Source organism: Leptomonas pyrrhocoris (assembly GCF_001293395.1).
Source record: "Leptomonas pyrrhocoris isolate H10 chromosome Unknown, whole genome shotgun sequence".
NCBI classification, from domain to species: domain Eukaryota; phylum Euglenozoa; class Kinetoplastea; order Trypanosomatida; family Trypanosomatidae; genus Leptomonas; species Leptomonas pyrrhocoris.
This window is the reverse complement of record NW_015438364.1, coordinates 836,016-853,761: the sequence shown is the minus strand read 5'-3', so window position 1 is coordinate 853,761 and position 17,746 is coordinate 836,016. Positions and strand designations below refer to the sequence as shown.

The 17,746-nt window shown below is 56.6% G+C and overlaps 5 protein-coding genes across 7 annotated transcripts; all 5 read left to right on the top strand.

Annotated features, from left to right (window-relative positions):
* Positions 1-25: 25 nt before the first annotated feature.
* Positions 26-1,806, top strand: ABB37_04814 (hypothetical protein; the record flags this gene model as incomplete). Of its 2 annotated transcripts, none has more annotated exons than XM_015802615.1 (1): positions 26-1,806. In XM_015802615.1, exon 1 carries the CDS (start codon positions 325-327, stop codon positions 1,804-1,806), a length of 1,482 nt encoding a protein of 493 aa, XP_015659059.1. In that variant the 5' UTR covers positions 26-324. The 2 variants fall into 2 exon arrangements, with proteins under 2 accessions (XP_015659059.1, XP_015659058.1); XM_015802614.1 differs by having other exon boundaries at positions 101-1,806.
* Positions 1,807-2,462: 656 nt separating this feature from the next.
* ABB37_04813 (putative GTP-binding protein) lies at positions 2,463-5,002 on the top strand (the record flags this gene model as incomplete). Of its 2 annotated transcripts, none has more annotated exons than XM_015802613.1 (1): positions 2,463-5,002. In XM_015802613.1, the coding sequence occupies exon 1, from the start codon at positions 2,906-2,908 to the stop codon at positions 5,000-5,002; it is 2,097 nt and encodes a 698-aa protein (XP_015659057.1). In that variant the 5' UTR covers positions 2,463-2,905. The 2 variants fall into 2 exon arrangements, with proteins under 2 accessions (XP_015659057.1, XP_015659056.1); XM_015802612.1 differs by having other exon boundaries at positions 2,793-5,002.
* A 1,525-nt stretch (positions 5,003-6,527) lies between these two features.
* Positions 6,528-7,056, top strand: ABB37_04812 (hypothetical protein; the record flags this gene model as incomplete). Its single annotated transcript, XM_015802611.1, has 1 exon — positions 6,528-7,056. The coding sequence occupies exon 1, from the start codon at positions 6,688-6,690 to the stop codon at positions 7,054-7,056; it is 369 nt and encodes a 122-aa protein (XP_015659055.1). The 5' UTR covers positions 6,528-6,687.
* Positions 7,057-8,989: 1,933 nt separating this feature from the next.
* ABB37_04811 (hypothetical protein) lies at positions 8,990-14,288 on the top strand (the record flags this gene model as incomplete). Its single annotated transcript, XM_015802610.1, has 1 exon — positions 8,990-14,288. Exon 1 carries the CDS (start codon positions 9,129-9,131, stop codon positions 14,286-14,288), a length of 5,160 nt encoding a protein of 1,719 aa, XP_015659054.1. The 5' UTR covers positions 8,990-9,128.
* A 1,757-nt stretch (positions 14,289-16,045) lies between these two features.
* On the top strand, positions 16,046-17,425 carry ABB37_04810 (hypothetical protein; the record flags this gene model as incomplete). The annotated part of the gene is made up of 1 exon (XM_015802609.1): positions 16,046-17,425. One exon carries the CDS (start codon positions 16,046-16,048, stop codon positions 17,423-17,425), a length of 1,380 nt encoding a protein of 459 aa, XP_015659053.1.
* Between the last annotated feature and the right edge of the window lie 321 nt (positions 17,426-17,746).

The window sequence follows — 17,746 nt, the reverse complement described above, 5'->3', positions numbered from 1 at the left end:
TTACCGCCGTGTTTTAATGCGGCCAGGTATTCACCGCCGGTTTTTTCCCCTTCGTCGCCGACCCCACTGAGGCGGTTTTCCCCTGTGTGTTTTTCTGAAAGCGAGGTCCACTCACAGGACCGAAAGCGGCTACTGTTAAAAAGTAAAAGAGTAATTATTAATTAGGAACTGTGTGGAGATCAAGAAGTCCCCACGAAGACCCTCGAAACTGTCAGTACAGCTGCAGAAGAGAGTTTTCTTTCTCCATTTCAGGCAGACTCCGCTGGGCGAGGAGACTTCCTTAAGACGAAAAACAGCAGAAACAAGAATACCTACTTCGGCAAGATGGGTCGCATCACAGTGGAGCTGCTCCGCCGCCGGGCCGAGCACAACGAAGGCTGCCTCTCCAACCTCAAGGAGATCGCCCTGCATCAACAGGACATTGAGAAGATCGAGCTCATCGGCGATGCCTGCCGCCAACTCGAGATCCTTTACCTCTGCAACAACTACATTGGGAAAATTGAAGGGCTGCGACACCTCAAGTGGCTCACGTACCTCAACTTAGCGGTGAACAACATCACCGTGATTGAGGGTCTGCAGGGCTGCGAGGCACTGGAGCGACTGGACCTGACGTTAAACTTCATTGCGGACATGACCTGTGTGGAAAGCCTGCTGGCGAATCCGTTCCTGGCCTCCCTGCACCTGACCGGCAACCCATGCACCAAGACGGAGGGCTACCGCGCCTACGTGGTGCACACGCTGCCACAGCTGAAAGAGTTAGACGGCGACGAGGTGATTCGAGCAGAGCGCATCACCGCGCGTCAGGCCGAGGATGTGGTGGTCGAGGTGGCGCAGGAGGAGGCGGTCAAAGCGCGCGAGGCGGAGCGGATCAAGCAGGAGATGCTAGCGCGAGGCATCGACCCTTTCCCGCCAAAGTTCAACGAGCAGGGCGAGCGGGTTTACGGGCACACGCCGGAGGAGCGGCTGCAGATGCTGCAGGAGCAGAAGGCGCAAGAGCGGCGGCAGAAGGAGGAGCAGGCCAACCCGCAGCCGGGTAGCATCGCCGCCGTGCACAAGGAGCTGCGCGAACAGCCGCAGCACGGCGGAGCGCGACTCACACCCGAGGCCGAAAAGGAGAAGTTCGGTCGTCTCCTTTTACGCAACGAGGGCCGTGTTCCCTTTCACATGGATGAGGACGCCGCGGAGGAGTTCGTCCTGACCGTCGAGCCGGGCAAGTTCATCTCCACAACGTTGCTCGCCGTGACCGTGGAGGTCGACGTGATCCGCGTCACCATCAAAGGCAAACTCCTGCAGGTGCCGGTGGCGGAGGAACTGGCGGCGGACGCGGTGCGAGTGCAGCGCTCGGCAACAACGGGTCAGTTGAAAATAACGGTGCCGTACGCGCCGGAGGTGCGGGAGCGACGGGTGAGTGCGCGAGGGCGATGGGAGCGTCTGCGCGGCGCGACGCCCGCCTCCGAGGGCGAGACGACGACTGCCGCTGCTGCAGCGGGACCGGTAGCAGAAAAGAACAAGACGAGCCACAACACACCGTCCTGCGCTGCTCCGCCTTCGCCAACGACGCGGTCTACTTTATTAGACATTGAGAAGCGCTTGAGTGGAACGAAGGGGGATGCGGCAGCGCAGAGTGCGTTGGCTGGAGCGGCGGAAAAGGCCAGCCGTCCCGACGCTTCCAAGGGGAACGCCGTGAGGTTAGTGGAGGAGATGGCGACCTTCTCTACTTCCGCTCAGGAGAGCGAAAACACCGGTACCGCAGCAGGACCTCCCGATCGCAGTAATGAGGGCAACCACTGGGACGACCTTGATTAAGATAGGTGAAGGCACTTCTTGCGCCACTGCTGCTCTCGCTGCCGCTGCCGCCGCCGCCACCCACAAGCCCTCGGCCTTTGCGTTTGGTGAAATCACTTATTTATGTATGTTAGAACAGCTGCTCTTCCACGTCTTCTTTCTTATTATTACTTCCCCCCCCCCCCTCTTCCACTACTGCCGAGCACCCAACGGTGCCATTTCTCTGACCTTCGCTGTTACTATTCGTGCCTTTCAGCCAGAGTCTATCTTTTCGAGGTTTTCTGAGTATATGAGTGACGCGAACTAACGCTGCGTGAAGGCAGAGTATGGTAGGAAATACTGACGCTTAATACACACAAACAGACAACGAAACGCGACCGAACTGGTGACCTTTTTGCACAGACGGGAGGGCTCTTCTTCCAATAAAAACCGCAAAACAGCAATAAGGATCGTAATGGAGTAGAAGCAAACCCGGCAGACCACGCCCTCTGGCGATGTTCATACCGCTTCGTCTCTCTTTACGGATAGCATCTTCGGCCTTCGTCCCACTCTTTGATTTTTTTTTCTCTCTCCTCTTGCTTTGCCTTCCCCCCCCCCATCTCAATTCTCTTTTCTGGTGTGTGGATTTTGCCTACGCATGACTGCCTGCGTTATTACCCAATCGTACCATCGCGAAAGAGTCTGAACGCGAAGAGCTGACTTGTTGCTGTTCGTGCCGCCCTTTTTTTTTTCTCTCCTTCTCTTTCGTTTCCCGATCCCTTTTCTGTGCTTTTATATCGCGCGCCCAGTTCGATCTCCTTCCCACGCCGCCGTCCGCTCAGCGCTTGACCCTCGATTATTAAGGTTCTCTTTGTCGCTGACTCACCACTTCTGTTTTTTTGTTGTTGTTGCGCTCTCCTACTATCATCATTATCACGCTTGATTTCACTTCCACGCCCGCTTTTTTTTCTTCTCCTCAATCTACTTGCTGTTTCCGTCGTGGACGATTTGCCGGTGCTGTATACGCAGGCACCTACAAAAAGCCTCTACCGTGTGACAGAGCCACTCACACAAAGAGCAATATATATATTTATATTTGCTGAAGTTTTCTTCTTCACTTTCCTTCTTCCTCTCCGCCAACATGGAGCAGCTTATCGGAGTTATCAACGAGCTGCACGACGCCTTCGCCGGCGTCAAGATGAACATCAAGCTCAACCTACCGCAGATCGCCGTCGTGGGTAGTCAGAGTTGCGGTAAGAGTTCCGTGCTGGAGTCGATTGTGGGGAAGGACTTCCTGCCGCGTGGATCGGGCATCGTGACACGGTGCCCCCTCGTCCTGCAGCTGGTGCAGCTCAGTCAGAAGAACGATGAGGAGTGGGGAGAGTTCTTGCACATCCCCAACAAGAAGTTCTACAACTTCGGCGAGATCAATGAGGAGATTACGCGCCGCACCATCGAGATGGCCGGCCCGTCCGCCATTACCGACAAGCCGATCAACCTAAAGGTGTACTCCCCCGCCGTGCTGAACCTTACCTTGGTCGATCTGCCTGGTCTGGTGATGAACGCGGTGGGTGACCAGCCGAAGGATATTGACCGCCAGATTAAAGAGATGGTCACCCGCTACGTATCGCCCAAGAACACCATCCTCCTCGCCATCTCGCCCGCCAACACCGACCTCGCCACGAGCCAGTCGCTGCGCCTGGCGAAGCAGCTGGACCCGGAGGGGGTGCGCACGGTCGGTGTGCTGACCAAGATCGATCTCATGGATAAGGGCACGGACTGCTTCGATGTCTTGACGAATAAGGTCCTACACCTGCGCCACGGCTTCGTCGGGGTGGTGTGCCGCAGTCAGCAGGACATCAACGACCGCAAGTCGATGGACGAGGCCCGCCAGGCAGAGCACGAATTCTTCGCGAACTCGCCCATCTATGCCCCCATCGCAGATGAGTGCGGGACCGCGTACCTCAGCAAGAAACTGAACAACCTGCTGCTGGAGCACATCAAGGCTGTGATCCCTGATCTGAAGCGCCACGTTGACCAGCTCATGGAGGCGACGAAGAAGCAGATGGAGAAGCTCGGCATGTTCGACCAGGACATCACCGAACCGAGTGCGCAGCTGCTGTCCCTTATCAAGGTGTTTAGTGACACGGTGAACCAGACTATTGATGGCGGCATCACCGACGCCACGAAGGAGTTGCTGGGCGGTGCGCGGCTGGACTACATCTTCCACGAGTGCTTCGCCACCTACGTGACCAGCCTTAGCGCGAAGAAGGACTTGACCGATGACTACATTCGCATCAATACCCGTAACATGGCCGGTATGCACGCCACCCTCTTCCCGTCCGATCAGGTCTTCGTGGCCCTGTCGAAGCAGCAGATCAGCCGCCTCGAGGAGCCGTCCATCAAGTGCGTCACCTTTGTCTACGAGGAGCTGCTGAAGATTATCGACATCTGTGCTGGCAAGGTGGACCGCTACCCGAACCTGAAGGAGGCGGTGATCGCGATTTGCCAGAAGATGCTGTTGGATTACCGCATCCCGACTTCGGCGCACGTGCGCACCATCATTAACGCCGAGCGCGGCTTCATCAACGTGAAGCACCCCATGATGGAGGAGTTGGCGCAGCGCGCCTTCGTCAACATCTACGGCACGCCGAGCGGGCAGCCGAACCAGCAGCAGGGACAGGGCCAGGGGCAACAGCAGGGGCAGATGCAGAATCCGAACGGCGCGAATAGCTCCGCCCCGGCGAACGACCCGAAGCAGTATGGCAAGGACGCGAAGAAGGATGAGAAGGGCAAGAAGGACGACAAGAAGATTGAGAAGCCGAAGGATCAGGGCTGGATCGACACACTAGCGGGGGCGGGCGACAGGTCGGACATGAACGACGTTCCCTCACGCATTATGCTCGGTAACAGCATGACCATGCACGAGCAGCACATGAACAACGCCATTCGCGAGATGGTGGAGGGCTACTTCGCGATTGTGAAGGGCAACATTGCCGATCAGGTGCCTAAAGCGATTACATTGCTCATGATCACCCGCCTGCGCGAGGAGGTGTACGCGCGCCTGGTGCGTGAGCTGTACTCTGAGAAGACCGCCAAAGCGCTGCTGGCGGAGCCGCCGGGGATTGCGGCGCAGCGCAAGGCCGCGAAGGAGATGCTGGAAGCGCTCACCAAGGCACAGAATGCCCTCAACAGCGTGCGCGACTACCAGCTGGCCAAGGACCCAACGACCGCGTAAGGGAGAGAGGCGACGCAAGGACAAGAGAGAAACGGCCGAAGGAAATGGTTATTTACTCATTACTCGCGTGATCTTGCTCATACGTTGCTAACGTTTCTCTGCACCTTTTATCATTATCTCTTTCTTCGCCAAAGTGCCTTCTCTACGGATTTTATGTTTGTCTTCTCAGCTTCGTTTACTGTACGGCGAACTTTTTCTTTCTTTCTTTCGTGCCAAGCAGCGACGAGCGGTGCTTTCTTCATGCGGTGATACGATGAGTAGATTTGTGGACGAAAGGCAAGCCACGCTTCACTGTTCTGTCGCAGCGAGGCTCACGCAGGAACTCTCTGTTTTAGTATTATTGCCTTTCCCTTTCTTGTGGATTAGACTTGGTGTTTGCATTCTTTAAAGAAAAGTATATTTATTTGTTTGATTTATTTATTGATAGCGAGAGGAAGAGAGTGCGAGAAAGAGAAAGAGAAACGAGTACAACACTGCAAAATCATCTCTATTCCTGTTTCTTACCGTCAGCCTATTTACTGTCTACCTTTGTTGCCATTGATCTCTCTTTCTCGACCTATCTTTATGGTGGTGGTGGTCGGGACTCTCTGAACACGTGATATATACTCATGAGAAGCAGCTACCAAGACGGTGCCGTTGGGCGGAAACGATTGATCTTGTTTGCCGTTTGATGAAGGAAAAAGCTTATCTAGAGAGAGTGAGAGAGAAGAGGAAAGAGAAGAGACAAGACCGCTTTCCATCATCGTGCTCGTCGTGTTGCGCGGCGAATGCTTGTAAGGAGGAACCGTTGCTTTTTTATTGGTTACTTTTAGCTGTGCTAGGTTGTTGTGCGTCCTTAAAAGAAGAAACGTAGCTGCCCTGTGAACCATCGTTTAGCGAATTCAACTAGAAGAAGCAGAAGAAGAAGGAAGACAAATTGGTGGAGGGTGAGGCCATCGCCGTGGAGGCCATCGCCGTGGAGGCCATCGCCGTGGAGGCCATCGCCGTGGAGGCCATCGCCGTGGAGGCCATCGCCGTGGAGGCCATCGCCGTGGAGGCCATCGCCGTGGAGGCCATCGCCGTGGAGGCCAACAGCTTAAAAAGAGGATGTGGAAGCAAAAATGATGCCGCCAATTCATCATAATTGGCGTCCTTCGGTATTCTTCTCCTCCGCCGATGTTTGCCTAACGCGCACGACACGCAGAAAAAAGAAGCGGTCGACTTTAAGGATTTCTTTCTGGGAAGCTGTACACATAGAGAGAGAACTCTTTTTTCTTTATCTCTCTCTTGCGTTCTTGGGAGTATGATCGTTGTTACCTTGCCAAACGGATGCGGTAATTCGAGCTGCACCCTTCCGCCTCGCTCGTAGGACCAACGCACTGCCTCAGAAAGAAACGAATGGTGCCTACCACAGGGTTTCATTTAGCGTACCGTCACTCTTCTTGACCTTCTCCCCCACTGTTAAAAAATCTTGTTCCATTCCGATTTGTTTTCCATACTATTAATCTCTTTTACATCCGTTTGCTGTCCGAACACGCACGCCGTAGAAGTCAGAAGTTTTTTTTTCTGCCTTTCTTTTCTCATTTCCTCTCTTGCTTATCTTTCATATATTTGTTTTGGTTGCTTCCACTGAACCAATATACAACAGCAAAAAGCAAAGACATCTCAGGATTACACATACCGTTCGTGATTAAACTTAAATCGCCATGTCTCGTCGTGCATCCCTTGTCGTTGCGTGCGCGGCCGTTCTGCTGGTGCTGCTCGCTGTTACCGCTTTCGCTGCGACGCCGCGATGTGCTGAGGACGGCTCCCGCATTGAGAAGGCGGTTGTGGCCTTCCCGGCCCTGCTGAGGGGTTCGCTGTCGTACAACGGCGTGAGCGGCTGCGCGTCTGACGCGCGCGCCTCCTTCGACATCGTCAACCGCAGCGCCATCTCGACGATGGCGAAGATGAACAACTGGGACTTCATCGTGGCCCTCCGCAGCGCCGATCCGGTGGTGTACACCCTCAGTGCGAAGTGCAACTCCGCGGTGGTGTGCGAGGCCCAAATAACCTTCGTTGCGAAGTCCGACTAATTGTATCTTCTTGGCTTCGAAGTCGTGCGCTTCGCTCTTTGACTTCAGCATTGTAGACTTGCGGGAGGGGGAGGGGGCGAACACGCACCCGCGCTGCAGAAGAAACCCGTGAAGTTGCGAGTCCACCACTCCTTCTTTCCCCTCCTGTACAGATCAAAATCCCTTTTGTTCTTGACGAAAGGGACGTAGAGCGCTGTTTCCAATTTCAGCCTTTGGCTTTTGCTTTTTATCATTGATCTTTTCTGTTATCTTCATAGGACCCTTTTTTTTCTTTTAATCCTCTGCCGTTTGTGTCAGTCAAAGTAGATGAACAGTATCCGTTTCTTTTTTTGTTGTTGTTGGGTCTATTCGTTTACACATAATCCATTCACTTATTCATTCACTGTTGTTATGCAGTCCAGTGCGGATTGGTCCCTCTATTCTGTTTCTAGCCGACAATCGAAGGGAAAGGCCAAGTTATGCACGCAAACCTGAATGGCAACGCACCACCACATTTTCATTGAGGAGATATTTCTCTTTTCTGTTGTTGGAGGAAGGCAACGGAAAAGGAAGTAAAGGGAGTAACGTGCAACTCGTCGACTTTTCGCTGGATTTCACCGCCATTTCTGCACACTGCTGCATTTGATCCAGTGTGTGTGTAAGTGGCGCTCCATGAAGGGACTTGTTCTTCTTCCCTTTTCTGATTTTTTCGTTTCGCTTCGTCTCGCATTGTGCGCCCATGTGTGCGGTAGTCAAGCAAAACAGTTACCTGCTCTCAACTGGCCATTATAAGGCACCATGAGGTCTCCCTGCCAAGCAAACAGGCGAAACGATCGTAGTCAGAATCGCTTTTGGGGGTCGTTTACCCAGAGAAAAAAGAAATGCTGTCTGTTTTCTTTTGTTTTCCTATTTGCCTTTTTTTTCCTGGTTAAGGTCACTTCACGCGAGGACTTGCAGGCGGCCAATCCTCCGCCTTTACCGATAAAAGGTGCGGTTCTCATGTATTCTTTTCTTACTCTACGCGAAGCAAGTGGAGGAAAAAGAGCGCTGCATCCGAATCGCATGAGAAAGGCAGATAAGCGTAATTGTGGACTCACATGAATTGGTTGCCGGACGTCAGCTTAGGCGCCGGTGAGCAGAACATTCAACCACCGGCATTCTTGTTTTGCAAGCCGGCTTGTGCAACTTGTTAGTGTTATTTATAGCGAATGCGTGGTGCGTTTTCGAGCGGAATGCGGCGGTGCAGCAAATCACGCTGCCCGCTGTCATCGTCTCCGTTTGCGGAATACATCTGCTGGTTTTCTCTCCCCAACACATTTTTCTTTCCTTTTCCCTACCCCCTTCCCTCCTCAACATTTCCTCCTGCTTCTTCACACGTTCCATTACGCATCACACCACACCCTTGCGCACACGCGCAATCGCCTCGTTAAGTCTTTATTTACCTTGCAGTGATAGTTTTTGGATATCATTGGGTTTTGTATTTTTCTTTGTGGGGCTGAAGAGTTCTCCTTTCCTTTTTGAGGGGCTCCGTGCATATCTGCGTGTGTGTATGTGTATGTCTATGCTGGTGCGTATACATTCCTCTGTCCTTTTTCCTGTACCTTCGTCTGTTCTCCGGATAGAGAGTGCGTGTGCGTGCCTTCTGCGAGAAACGACGTACGTCGTGCTGTTTGAAACTGAAGCATAGATTGCCCTCACTACATCCGCGGAGGCAATTCTGTCTTCTCGAACGCTGAGCTTCCGCAGCCTTTTTTCTTGTTGGGTTGTTATCCACTTCACTTCGAAAGGCCCACCCTTCATTGGTACGCGTCCCATCTATCAGCTGCCTCTGTATATTTGTGTGTGTGTGTGTGTGTGTGTGTGTGTGTATTGTGACGTCGTTTTATCGTAGCTTCTCTTTCTCTCTCTCTCTGTATCGACTGAGCTTTTATTTTGCCTTTACGGTGTGCACGAAGACGGTCTTCTCCGTATCTCCTCATTTTTCATATACACCTCTTAATCTTGTCATTCCACGGCAAGAGTTTTTTTTCTCTCTTCTTGCTGGTGAAGCAGCGGTAGAGGAAGATTGAAAAGGCAAACGGAGACCCACAATCATGCTTCGTCGTGGATCGAATACGTGGCAGGCAGTACTCGTCGCGGTTGTGGCGGCGATGCTGCTGGCCGTCGGCGTCCACGCACAGAGCGCGGTCCCGCGGTGTGACCAGGATGCCATGACATTCGAGGCCCAGGTCGACACCTCCTCCCTCGGGCTGCTGACCTACCATGGACTGAACTTCTGCCAGACGGACGTCGACGCCTCTCTGGAGGTGGTGAAGGACGTGGCGAGCCCAAACACCGTCGTGACGCTGGACGAGTGGACGTTCGTTGTCGGCATCAACAGCGTCACGCCCGCCGTCTTCACCCTCAACGCTCTGTGCGGCACCACGGTGGTGTGTCAAGCGGAGTTGACCTACGTCGTCCCTTATGTGGCCCCATCGTCGTCCCACGCTGAAAGCGGCAGCAGCAGCGTTCCCGTCTCGCCGTACCCGACCTGCACGCATGCCCCCAACACAGTCTCCTACAAGCCCGGTGCGACCTATCAGCAGAAATTACCGCTGGAGGTGACGGACGGCGAGTGCGTCTACACGGCCCAGCTGGATCAGCCGTCCACTGGCACAGTGGCCATGACGTCGCTGCCGCTGCATTACACCTTCACTTCGCCGTCCACCAGCACCGGCTCGACCTCGTTCCGCTACCGCGTGGCTTGCGATGGCGAGATTGTCTGTCAGAGCACCCGGACCGTCACCTTCGACCCCAGCAGCACCGTCCCTGTCATCTATCCCATCTGCTCCCACGCCGACAAGAACGTCACCTACACCTCCGGCACCGCGTCGATGGGAACCTTTCCGATGGACCTGCAAGACGCCGCCTGCGTCTACACTGCCACAATCACGCAGCCACCGTACCTCGGCAACATCACGCCGGCCACCGCGGGGCTGTCCTACACCTACGCGGCGCCCAGCGGTGTGACAGCCAGCAAGAGCAACACCGTCGGCTACGCGGTGCAGTGCAACGGCGCGACGGTGTGCGAAGACGCGCTGCGGGTGACGGTGGTGCCAGCACCGGAGCCGATCTACCCAACGTGCTCGCAGTCCAACAAGACCCGCAACTACGCGACCAGTTCGACGCAGACGGACAGCTTCCCGTTGGATGTGCAGGACAGCAGCTGTGCCTACACGACGGCCATCTCGGGCTGGCCTTCCGTCGGCCTTATCGTGCCCGACAGCACGGGGCTTGGCTACCTCTACGTAATGCCGAACACCGCCGTGGTGAGCACCATCACCCACGCAAACTATACAGTCCAGTGCGACGGCGTCGTCGTCTGCAAGGATCAGCTCACCGTGCGCGTGACACCGGAGGTGACCCCGACCTACCCGGTCTGCTCTCACGGCAACAAGCAACGCCGCTACCCGGTCGGCGCCACTTCGTCGGGCAGCTTTCCGATGGACGTGCAGGACGCCAGCTGCGTCTACGCGACGAGCATCTCCGTCGGGCCAGCGATGGGCACGCTGACGCCGAGCGCGAGCGGGCTGGGCTACACCTACTCCGTGCCGATTACTGCCAGCGTGGGGGCCGCGACGACGATCGGTTACCGCGTGGCGTGCGCCGGGGCCATCGTCTGCGCCGACACGCTTGCCGTTGTGCTGGCCCCCGCCTCCGAGACGACGACGAGCACCTCCACCGCTGCCCCGGCCACCAGCACCACCACGTCGACTACGCCGGCGCCGGGGACGCTGCCGGTGTGCTCGCACCGCACGGCGATGCGCACCTACCGCATTGGGGAGCTCTACCAGGACACACTGCCGCTCGATGTGGTGGACACCGCCTGCGCCTACAGCGCCGTCATCGCGGACCCGGCGGTGGGCACGGTGGCCATCCTGGGCAACGCCAACCCGCTCGCCTACGTCTACCAGACGCAGATGAACGTGTTGCCGCAGGACACGAAAATGAGCTACACGATCGCGTGCGACGGCACGGACGTCTGCAACGGCGCCATAGCAATTCGTCTCACCACAGATGCGGATGCCTGCCCGAACAAAGCCGTCGGCTACGTGGTGAAGCCTGGCGGCTTCATGACAGGCACCGTCAACTCAGGTTTCACGTGCGAGTCGGGTGCCACCGCGACGTCGACGCTGCGTTCGTCGGTGGCGGGCATGACGCTCAACACGGCCGGCGCCTTCACCTTCCAGGCCCCGAACACCGAGTTGGATGTGCGAGCCATCATCTTTATGCGCTGCGACGGGGTCGTGACCTGCCAGACGGAGGTAGTCTTCGTGGTCGCCTCCAGCACCGTCGCCCCGCCCACGACGACGACGAGCACCGTCGCCCCCATCACGCAGTGCCCCCGGTCCTTCACGTTCGACGTCCCGACGGGTCAGTCGCTCAGCGGCAAGCTCGACCCCATCCCAGCCACCTCATGCAACATCACCACCTACTTGATCGCGAACAGCAGCAGCGACGTCAGCGGCCGTCTGCGGGTGAACCTGCTCGGTCAGTTCTTCTACACCGCGCCGAACGCGCAGGGCGTGGACTACGCTGCCGTGGACGTGTACTGCGCCAAGGCCTTTGTCTGCCGCACCCAGCTCGCTTTCACCGCCTACACGCCGCTACCGTCCGTTGGCCCGACGACGTCGCCGCTGCAGCCGTGCGCCAACGTGTACTACTACGAGGCGGCGCCCGGCGTGGCGGTCAAGACGTCGCTGAACAACATGCCTGGGCAGGACAGATGCCTGCATGGCCGCTACTTTACCGTCAACACCGCCCCGCAGTCCGGCGCGCTGGAGATGACGCCGATCGGCGACTTTATTTACCGCCCTCCGACGCAGGAGGGACAGTTCCAGTTCACCTTCACGATGTACTGCCTGAACCAGCAGTACTGCGCCGGCACGGCCTACCTGCTCGTGTCGGACCAGTGGACGCTGAGCCCCGAGTCCAGCCCGACCCCAACGGGCACCGTCGGACCGGTGGTGATCACGAACGAGCAGATCACCTGCCAGGGTACGTGTAACGCTAACGCGTGGAAGACGTACCCGACGCCGCGTGTGTGGGATAATACCCCGGGCACCGGCTACGCCCGCAAGGATGGCCGCCCGGTCGACGGCATCTCCGTCACGTGGCGCAACAACTCTCTCGTCTTCCTCGTCTACAGCCTGATCGGAAACCTCGGCGTGCGCTTCCCCACCTTCGAGGCCCTCACGAGCACGAAGGGCGCGTTTATGGAGTCGCAAGACTTTGTGAGCGGCGTTGCGGCCGGCTCGCCGGGCTTTGAGATGAGCTGCCTCGACAACCAAGGCCGCGCCGGTCTCGGCGAGGACGTGTGGAAGTGGATGAGCCTCTCCTACGGCGCCGGCACCGGCTACGTCGGCGCGTATTACCGCGCCGGCTCGTCGTGGTACCAGAAGTTCGGCGGCAAGCACATTGGCTGCGACACCTTCGCCGATCCGTGCCGCTACGCCCCGCTGCTGACGCCGGCCAACTACACGAACACCTCGCTCGGCCGATGGTCGATCGACGTGAACGACTGCGATGCGACGTGGACGGGCGTCTTCCCGTACACCTCGCTGGAGAAGATGATGAAGCACGACGGCGCGCCGGTGTGGACCTTCGTCGCGGACCGGCAGGTGCAGGGCACGCTGTACTCCGAGGCGGTGCAGGCGAGCTCGTGGCTGGCGCCGGGCTCGTTTGAGACGCACTACGACACGCACGATATCCTCATTAGTCTAAACCAATTCGTGGCGGTGACCAAGACGGGCACGCAGGAGTCCCTCGTTTCGGTCGACGCGGAGTTCTTCACCTACGTGGATGCCGCGACGGGCGACGAGGCTTTTGGCATCAACATGCTCGTCTACCCCTTCGTGGATGACACCATGGCGTCGAGCTACGCCCGCGACCGCCACGTCGTTGGGTTTAAATGGGTGGAGCAGGAGTGGATGTCGCCCGACGCGGAGCAGTGCCCGACCTGCACCGGTACGAAGATGAAGTGCACGGTGCCGCTGGAAGGGACGGACGCGACCTACAAGGGTGCCTTCCCGGAGGGAGACTGCGGCAACGGCCAGGGACGCGTGCACCTCGTCAAGGGCCCTGCCATGTCCGTCGACGACTGCGCCGTGAATCAGATGCACGTGTACAACCGCTCCGGCTTCTCAGCGACGCGCAACTGCAAGGCGACCTACCAGAACGTGACGCTGCGCGGCATCGTCCCGGGCAGCCGCAACCTCGCCGCCGTGTTGAAGCGCGCCTTCAACTATGAGGGCGTCATTCAACTCATGCTGCAGATGGAGAATGGCGGCTTGGAGCGGCTGAATATGCACCTCTCCATGTACGTGTCGCGCCTCTCGAAGGACGCACAGCGCGTCGAGGGCGGCCTCAACACGTGCCGCAGCGGCAGTTACTGGCCGGTGCTCGACCCCCTCGGTACGTCGACCCCCGCCCACCCCTTCGGCCTCAGCGTCTCCGAGGCGACGCCGCTCTGCATTGACGACCTCAGTTCCTCCTACGGACCGAGCGACTGGGCCCTCTTCACGATGAACATGCCGGGCGTGAAGCCGAGCGAGGTGACGGTGGGCAGCGTGTACGTGCTGCTGAACAACACGCGGGTGTACCTCGTCTACAAGGACCCCGCCACCGGCGTCGCCGCGATCCCTGACGCCGCCAACGGGGCTTGGTGGCAGTACAAGTATCCCTTCTTCGCCTTCCGCGACCTCTCCGCGCACGTGCTGAACCACAGCATCACCTTCAGCCCGCAGATGGCGAACTCAGCCGCGGCGGCCGACATCGTCTACGCCTTCACCTTCATCCCCGGCTCGCTGGGCCTCGACACGGACATCGAAGTCGTCGTGGAGGCCGTCATCCAACAGGCCGGCGTCCCCGCCAGCAGCACCGAGCTCCGCCGCGTGCTGCACGTCGACCCTCTGCTCACCCAGCTCAGCCGTCAGGGCCCGGTCGCGAAGCCGTCGACGCCCTCGCGCGACAACGCCCGGCGAGACTTGTACGCAATCGGCGCGACCGCCGGTGTGGCCGTGGCGCTCGTCGTCACCGTAATCTTTTTCATGCTAGCGGACAACAACCGGCCGTTGCCCAAGTGGGTGCCGCGTGGCAAGCTTATCAAGGATACGGTGCTGTCGATGCTGCCGGCTGGCATTCGTGGAAAGAAGAAGCTGAAGCGTACTGTGCACAAGGACATGTACGACGCCATGAACTCCGGCCGCTACTGAGGCAGCGCTCGAGGCCCCAACCGTAGTGAAGAACCCATACTACTTCGGGGGCGCGTTGCCGAGTAAGGGAAATTGGGCTCGTAAAGGGCAGTTCTAAATGCAAAGGGACCGCTTCGAAAAGACAAGCCAGTTTTATGGCTGCTATTTACACCTTTATGGAGACTGTTTTTCTTCTTCGTATGCGTGCGTTGGTGTGTCCGGTGAGGGGCGTGCCTTTGCTCCTTTACGCTTAACTGTCAAAAGATCCGCTGTTGCTGCTGGCACCACGCCGTGCCTCTTCTTCGTTTTTTGTTTTGTTTTCTATTTCCTGCGTCTCTGAATTTGGTTGTTGAGTAGAGCCTTTTTTTATGTAGCAACTATTATTATTATTATTATTATTATTATTATTATTATTATTATTATTATTATTATTGAGTGTTGAACCTGCTGGGGAGACTTCGTAAGTTTTCGATGCTCGTGTGTGCGTGTGTCCGTGTGCCTGTGCGTTTGCGTTGTTGTCTTGCAGGATTCATGTCTCAGAGAATATGGTGTACTTCGGTGGAAAAGAAAAATGAGAACTTTTACCTCCCTGTTTGTTTGTTATCACGATCGGCATCGTTGATTGCGTGCGTTCGTTGTAATTGTCCGCTACGTGTGGGTTCTGTTCCTTTGTGATATCCCTCTCTCGTGTCTGTGTGTGTGTGTGTGTGTGTGTTGGCGAAGCTGTTGACGACTTACCGGATTATCTAACGAAAGAAGACAAAGCGAAAGGTTATCGATGAAACCGGCTGTGCCTGTGCCAGCAGTTTTGGGCTTTCTTACCTGGTGGGACGTATGCGAGCGTTTCCCACTGACGTGAGCGCAGCGCGGAAGGCAGTGCATCGCTTCACATGTCCGAACAGACCAGAAAGAGAACCGATGCGTTTTTTTAAGGACTGTGCGTTTGTGTGATTTGGGCCCGACAGCAAGTAGAGGAGTGATGTGACGTTGCAGCGCAACACAGCGTAGCAGAGAGCAGCATTCTCAGCTAAACTGGTATGAGACTAGAAGGAAAGGATGCTTGTTGCGCTCTCCATTGCACTTGCCGCACTCCAGTTTATTAAGTGAAGAGGGGAGACAGCGGTGATGTTGTTGTTGTTGTTGTTGTGTGTTGTTTGTTTCTCCCACTCGTCTTGCATCCAACTTCTTCTTTGTCTTTCTTTTCCATCTCCGTATTCCTCTGTGAGAAAAGATCATTTCTCGCTTCCTCGTCAGGGACGTGCGAGGGGATTGTGCAGCGTAAACATACACACACACAGAGAGAGAGACCCACAGACACGTGTACCACCTTCAATACGCCCTACTCTCTTAAGAGGCTCTTCTGTATCAGTGTCTTTTCTTTGACAACCGATAGCTATTACACTTCTTCGTTCGCTTTTACTGTTTCCTCTCAAAATTGCTGGCTCTCGTCGCAGCAATTAGCTGCTTTTGCCATTTTTCTTTGTTTGCAATTCCTTTTGTTTCAACTGTCCTTCACCTACGAGTCCTTTTTGTATACGAGCAAACGCGGTCGTTCTTTCTTTTGGGTTTGTGGTGTTGTCATCCGGCCTTTTCTTTCCCTTGTACATATCCCATCGTCTCTTAGTTTATTTAATACTGTTGGCGGCGTCTACCGTAAAGAAACGCCTTCTTTCGCCCCACACAGCACCATAGTTTGCTTCTTGTACTATTTTAGTTTATATCCCTCTTCCCTTGCTTTTTTTTTCTTTCTCATTCCCTTCTCTAAGTCTAACCGAACCATGACCCTCAACGCAAGCTACAGCAACATGCGGTCCAGCCAAGACCGCGGCTTTTCAACCCGCAACGCGTCGTCGGCAAATGAGGTGACGGCTCGGTGCAAGCACTGCTCTAAGGTGATGCCCGCGGAGAGCATGGAGGAGCACGAAGCATTCTTCTGCCCACTGAAGCCCGTCTGGTGCCAACACATTAAGGCGAACGGAGACGTCTGTGGCTTCGTCTGCAGCGGCGCCGACGCCCTGCGCGACCACTACAAGACCTGCAAGGACCACCCACGCAAGCGCCGCGCCGGCGCCACGCGGGAGGGCGGCAGCCCCCGCGGTGCACCGGACCGCGGCGTGGAGCTGTGCGAGGATTGCCAGCGGGTCTTCTCCGACCGCGCCAGCCTGATGGAGCACCAGCGCATTTGTCCGTTGAAGAACGTGTCCTGCCCGCTGCACTGCGGGCTGTGGATGCAGCGCAGTCAGGTTCCCGATCACATCCTCCACACCGCCATCAAGCACAAGCCGCTGCATCGGCCCAGTGCGACGAACTATGGCGGCGATAACATCCACATGGTGGTCGCCGTCCTCATGGAGGCCTTGCAAAACGCCAAGAAGGCGCAACAGCAGCAGAAGCTCCTCTATGAAGAGACGATGAGCAACCTCGGGGCGAGCAGGTCCTTCAGTCACGCCTCGCTGCGGCGCAGCATCGCCTCCGTCGAGGACGCGCCGGTGATGGAGGTCGGCTCTCTGAAATCGCAGAACAGCACCTCGCCGCGGGTCGCCGGCTCTGTCGAGTCAAACGGACTTCTCGCCGACATCGCTGCCTCTGCCTCGTGCGGCTCCAGCGAGGAGAGGATGCACAAGGCAGACGGGACAGCAGAGGGCCACGACGACGACAACGACGCCTCAAAGTCGCTCTCCGGTCCGCAACTTGCAGCGCTGCACAACCAAGGTGCCGCACCGCCTGTGAATGCAATGAAGGCGGCGACGTCAGCGGAGGCGGTGGGGATGGCGCCACCACCGTTGTCGCATTGTGCAATGCGTCATCGCAAGCTCAAGACACCCAGGGGCGCAAAGGGGCGGCGGAACACCTCCGCGGCGAAGATGGCCCCAGGCCCCTCACCGGCAAAGACTTCTCTTCGCACTTCGCTGTCGGCCGCGGCCTGTCCGCCTTCCACCGTGCGATACGAGGATTTTGTGATGAGGGCCCCTGTGCCCGCCGTGCGTGTCAAGTCACCGCTGTGCGTCGTGCGTCTGCGACCCAGCTGCGCTCGACCCCCCGCGAGCCCACTAGTGGCGCCACCGGCGAATGAGGCCGAGCTGAGTCCCCATCCGCAGTTATCAGAGAGCCCCATGGCTGTCAGCCCCCGCGTGAACGGCACCGACGCCGGTTCATAAATCGTGCTCACAGCCGTGTCCTTCTTTTTGTTGTTGCTATTCCAACTCGTCAACAGTGCATTTTCTTTCCTTGTGTATGTGTGCGTAGCTGTTTTACATTCAGGACCTTGTCTGTCATCGTCTGCGTGTGCATGGGCACTTTGCGTTTAACATATTTTTCTCCTTCTTCTCAAGCGGTGCTTTTACTTTTTGTGTATGTTCTATATATTTTTTGTTCTTCAGCAATGTGGCGGCCGATCTTGCCGGCTTTGGTTTTCGTATTCTCCTCTACCGCCATAACTTCCATATATATATATATATATATATATATATATATATATA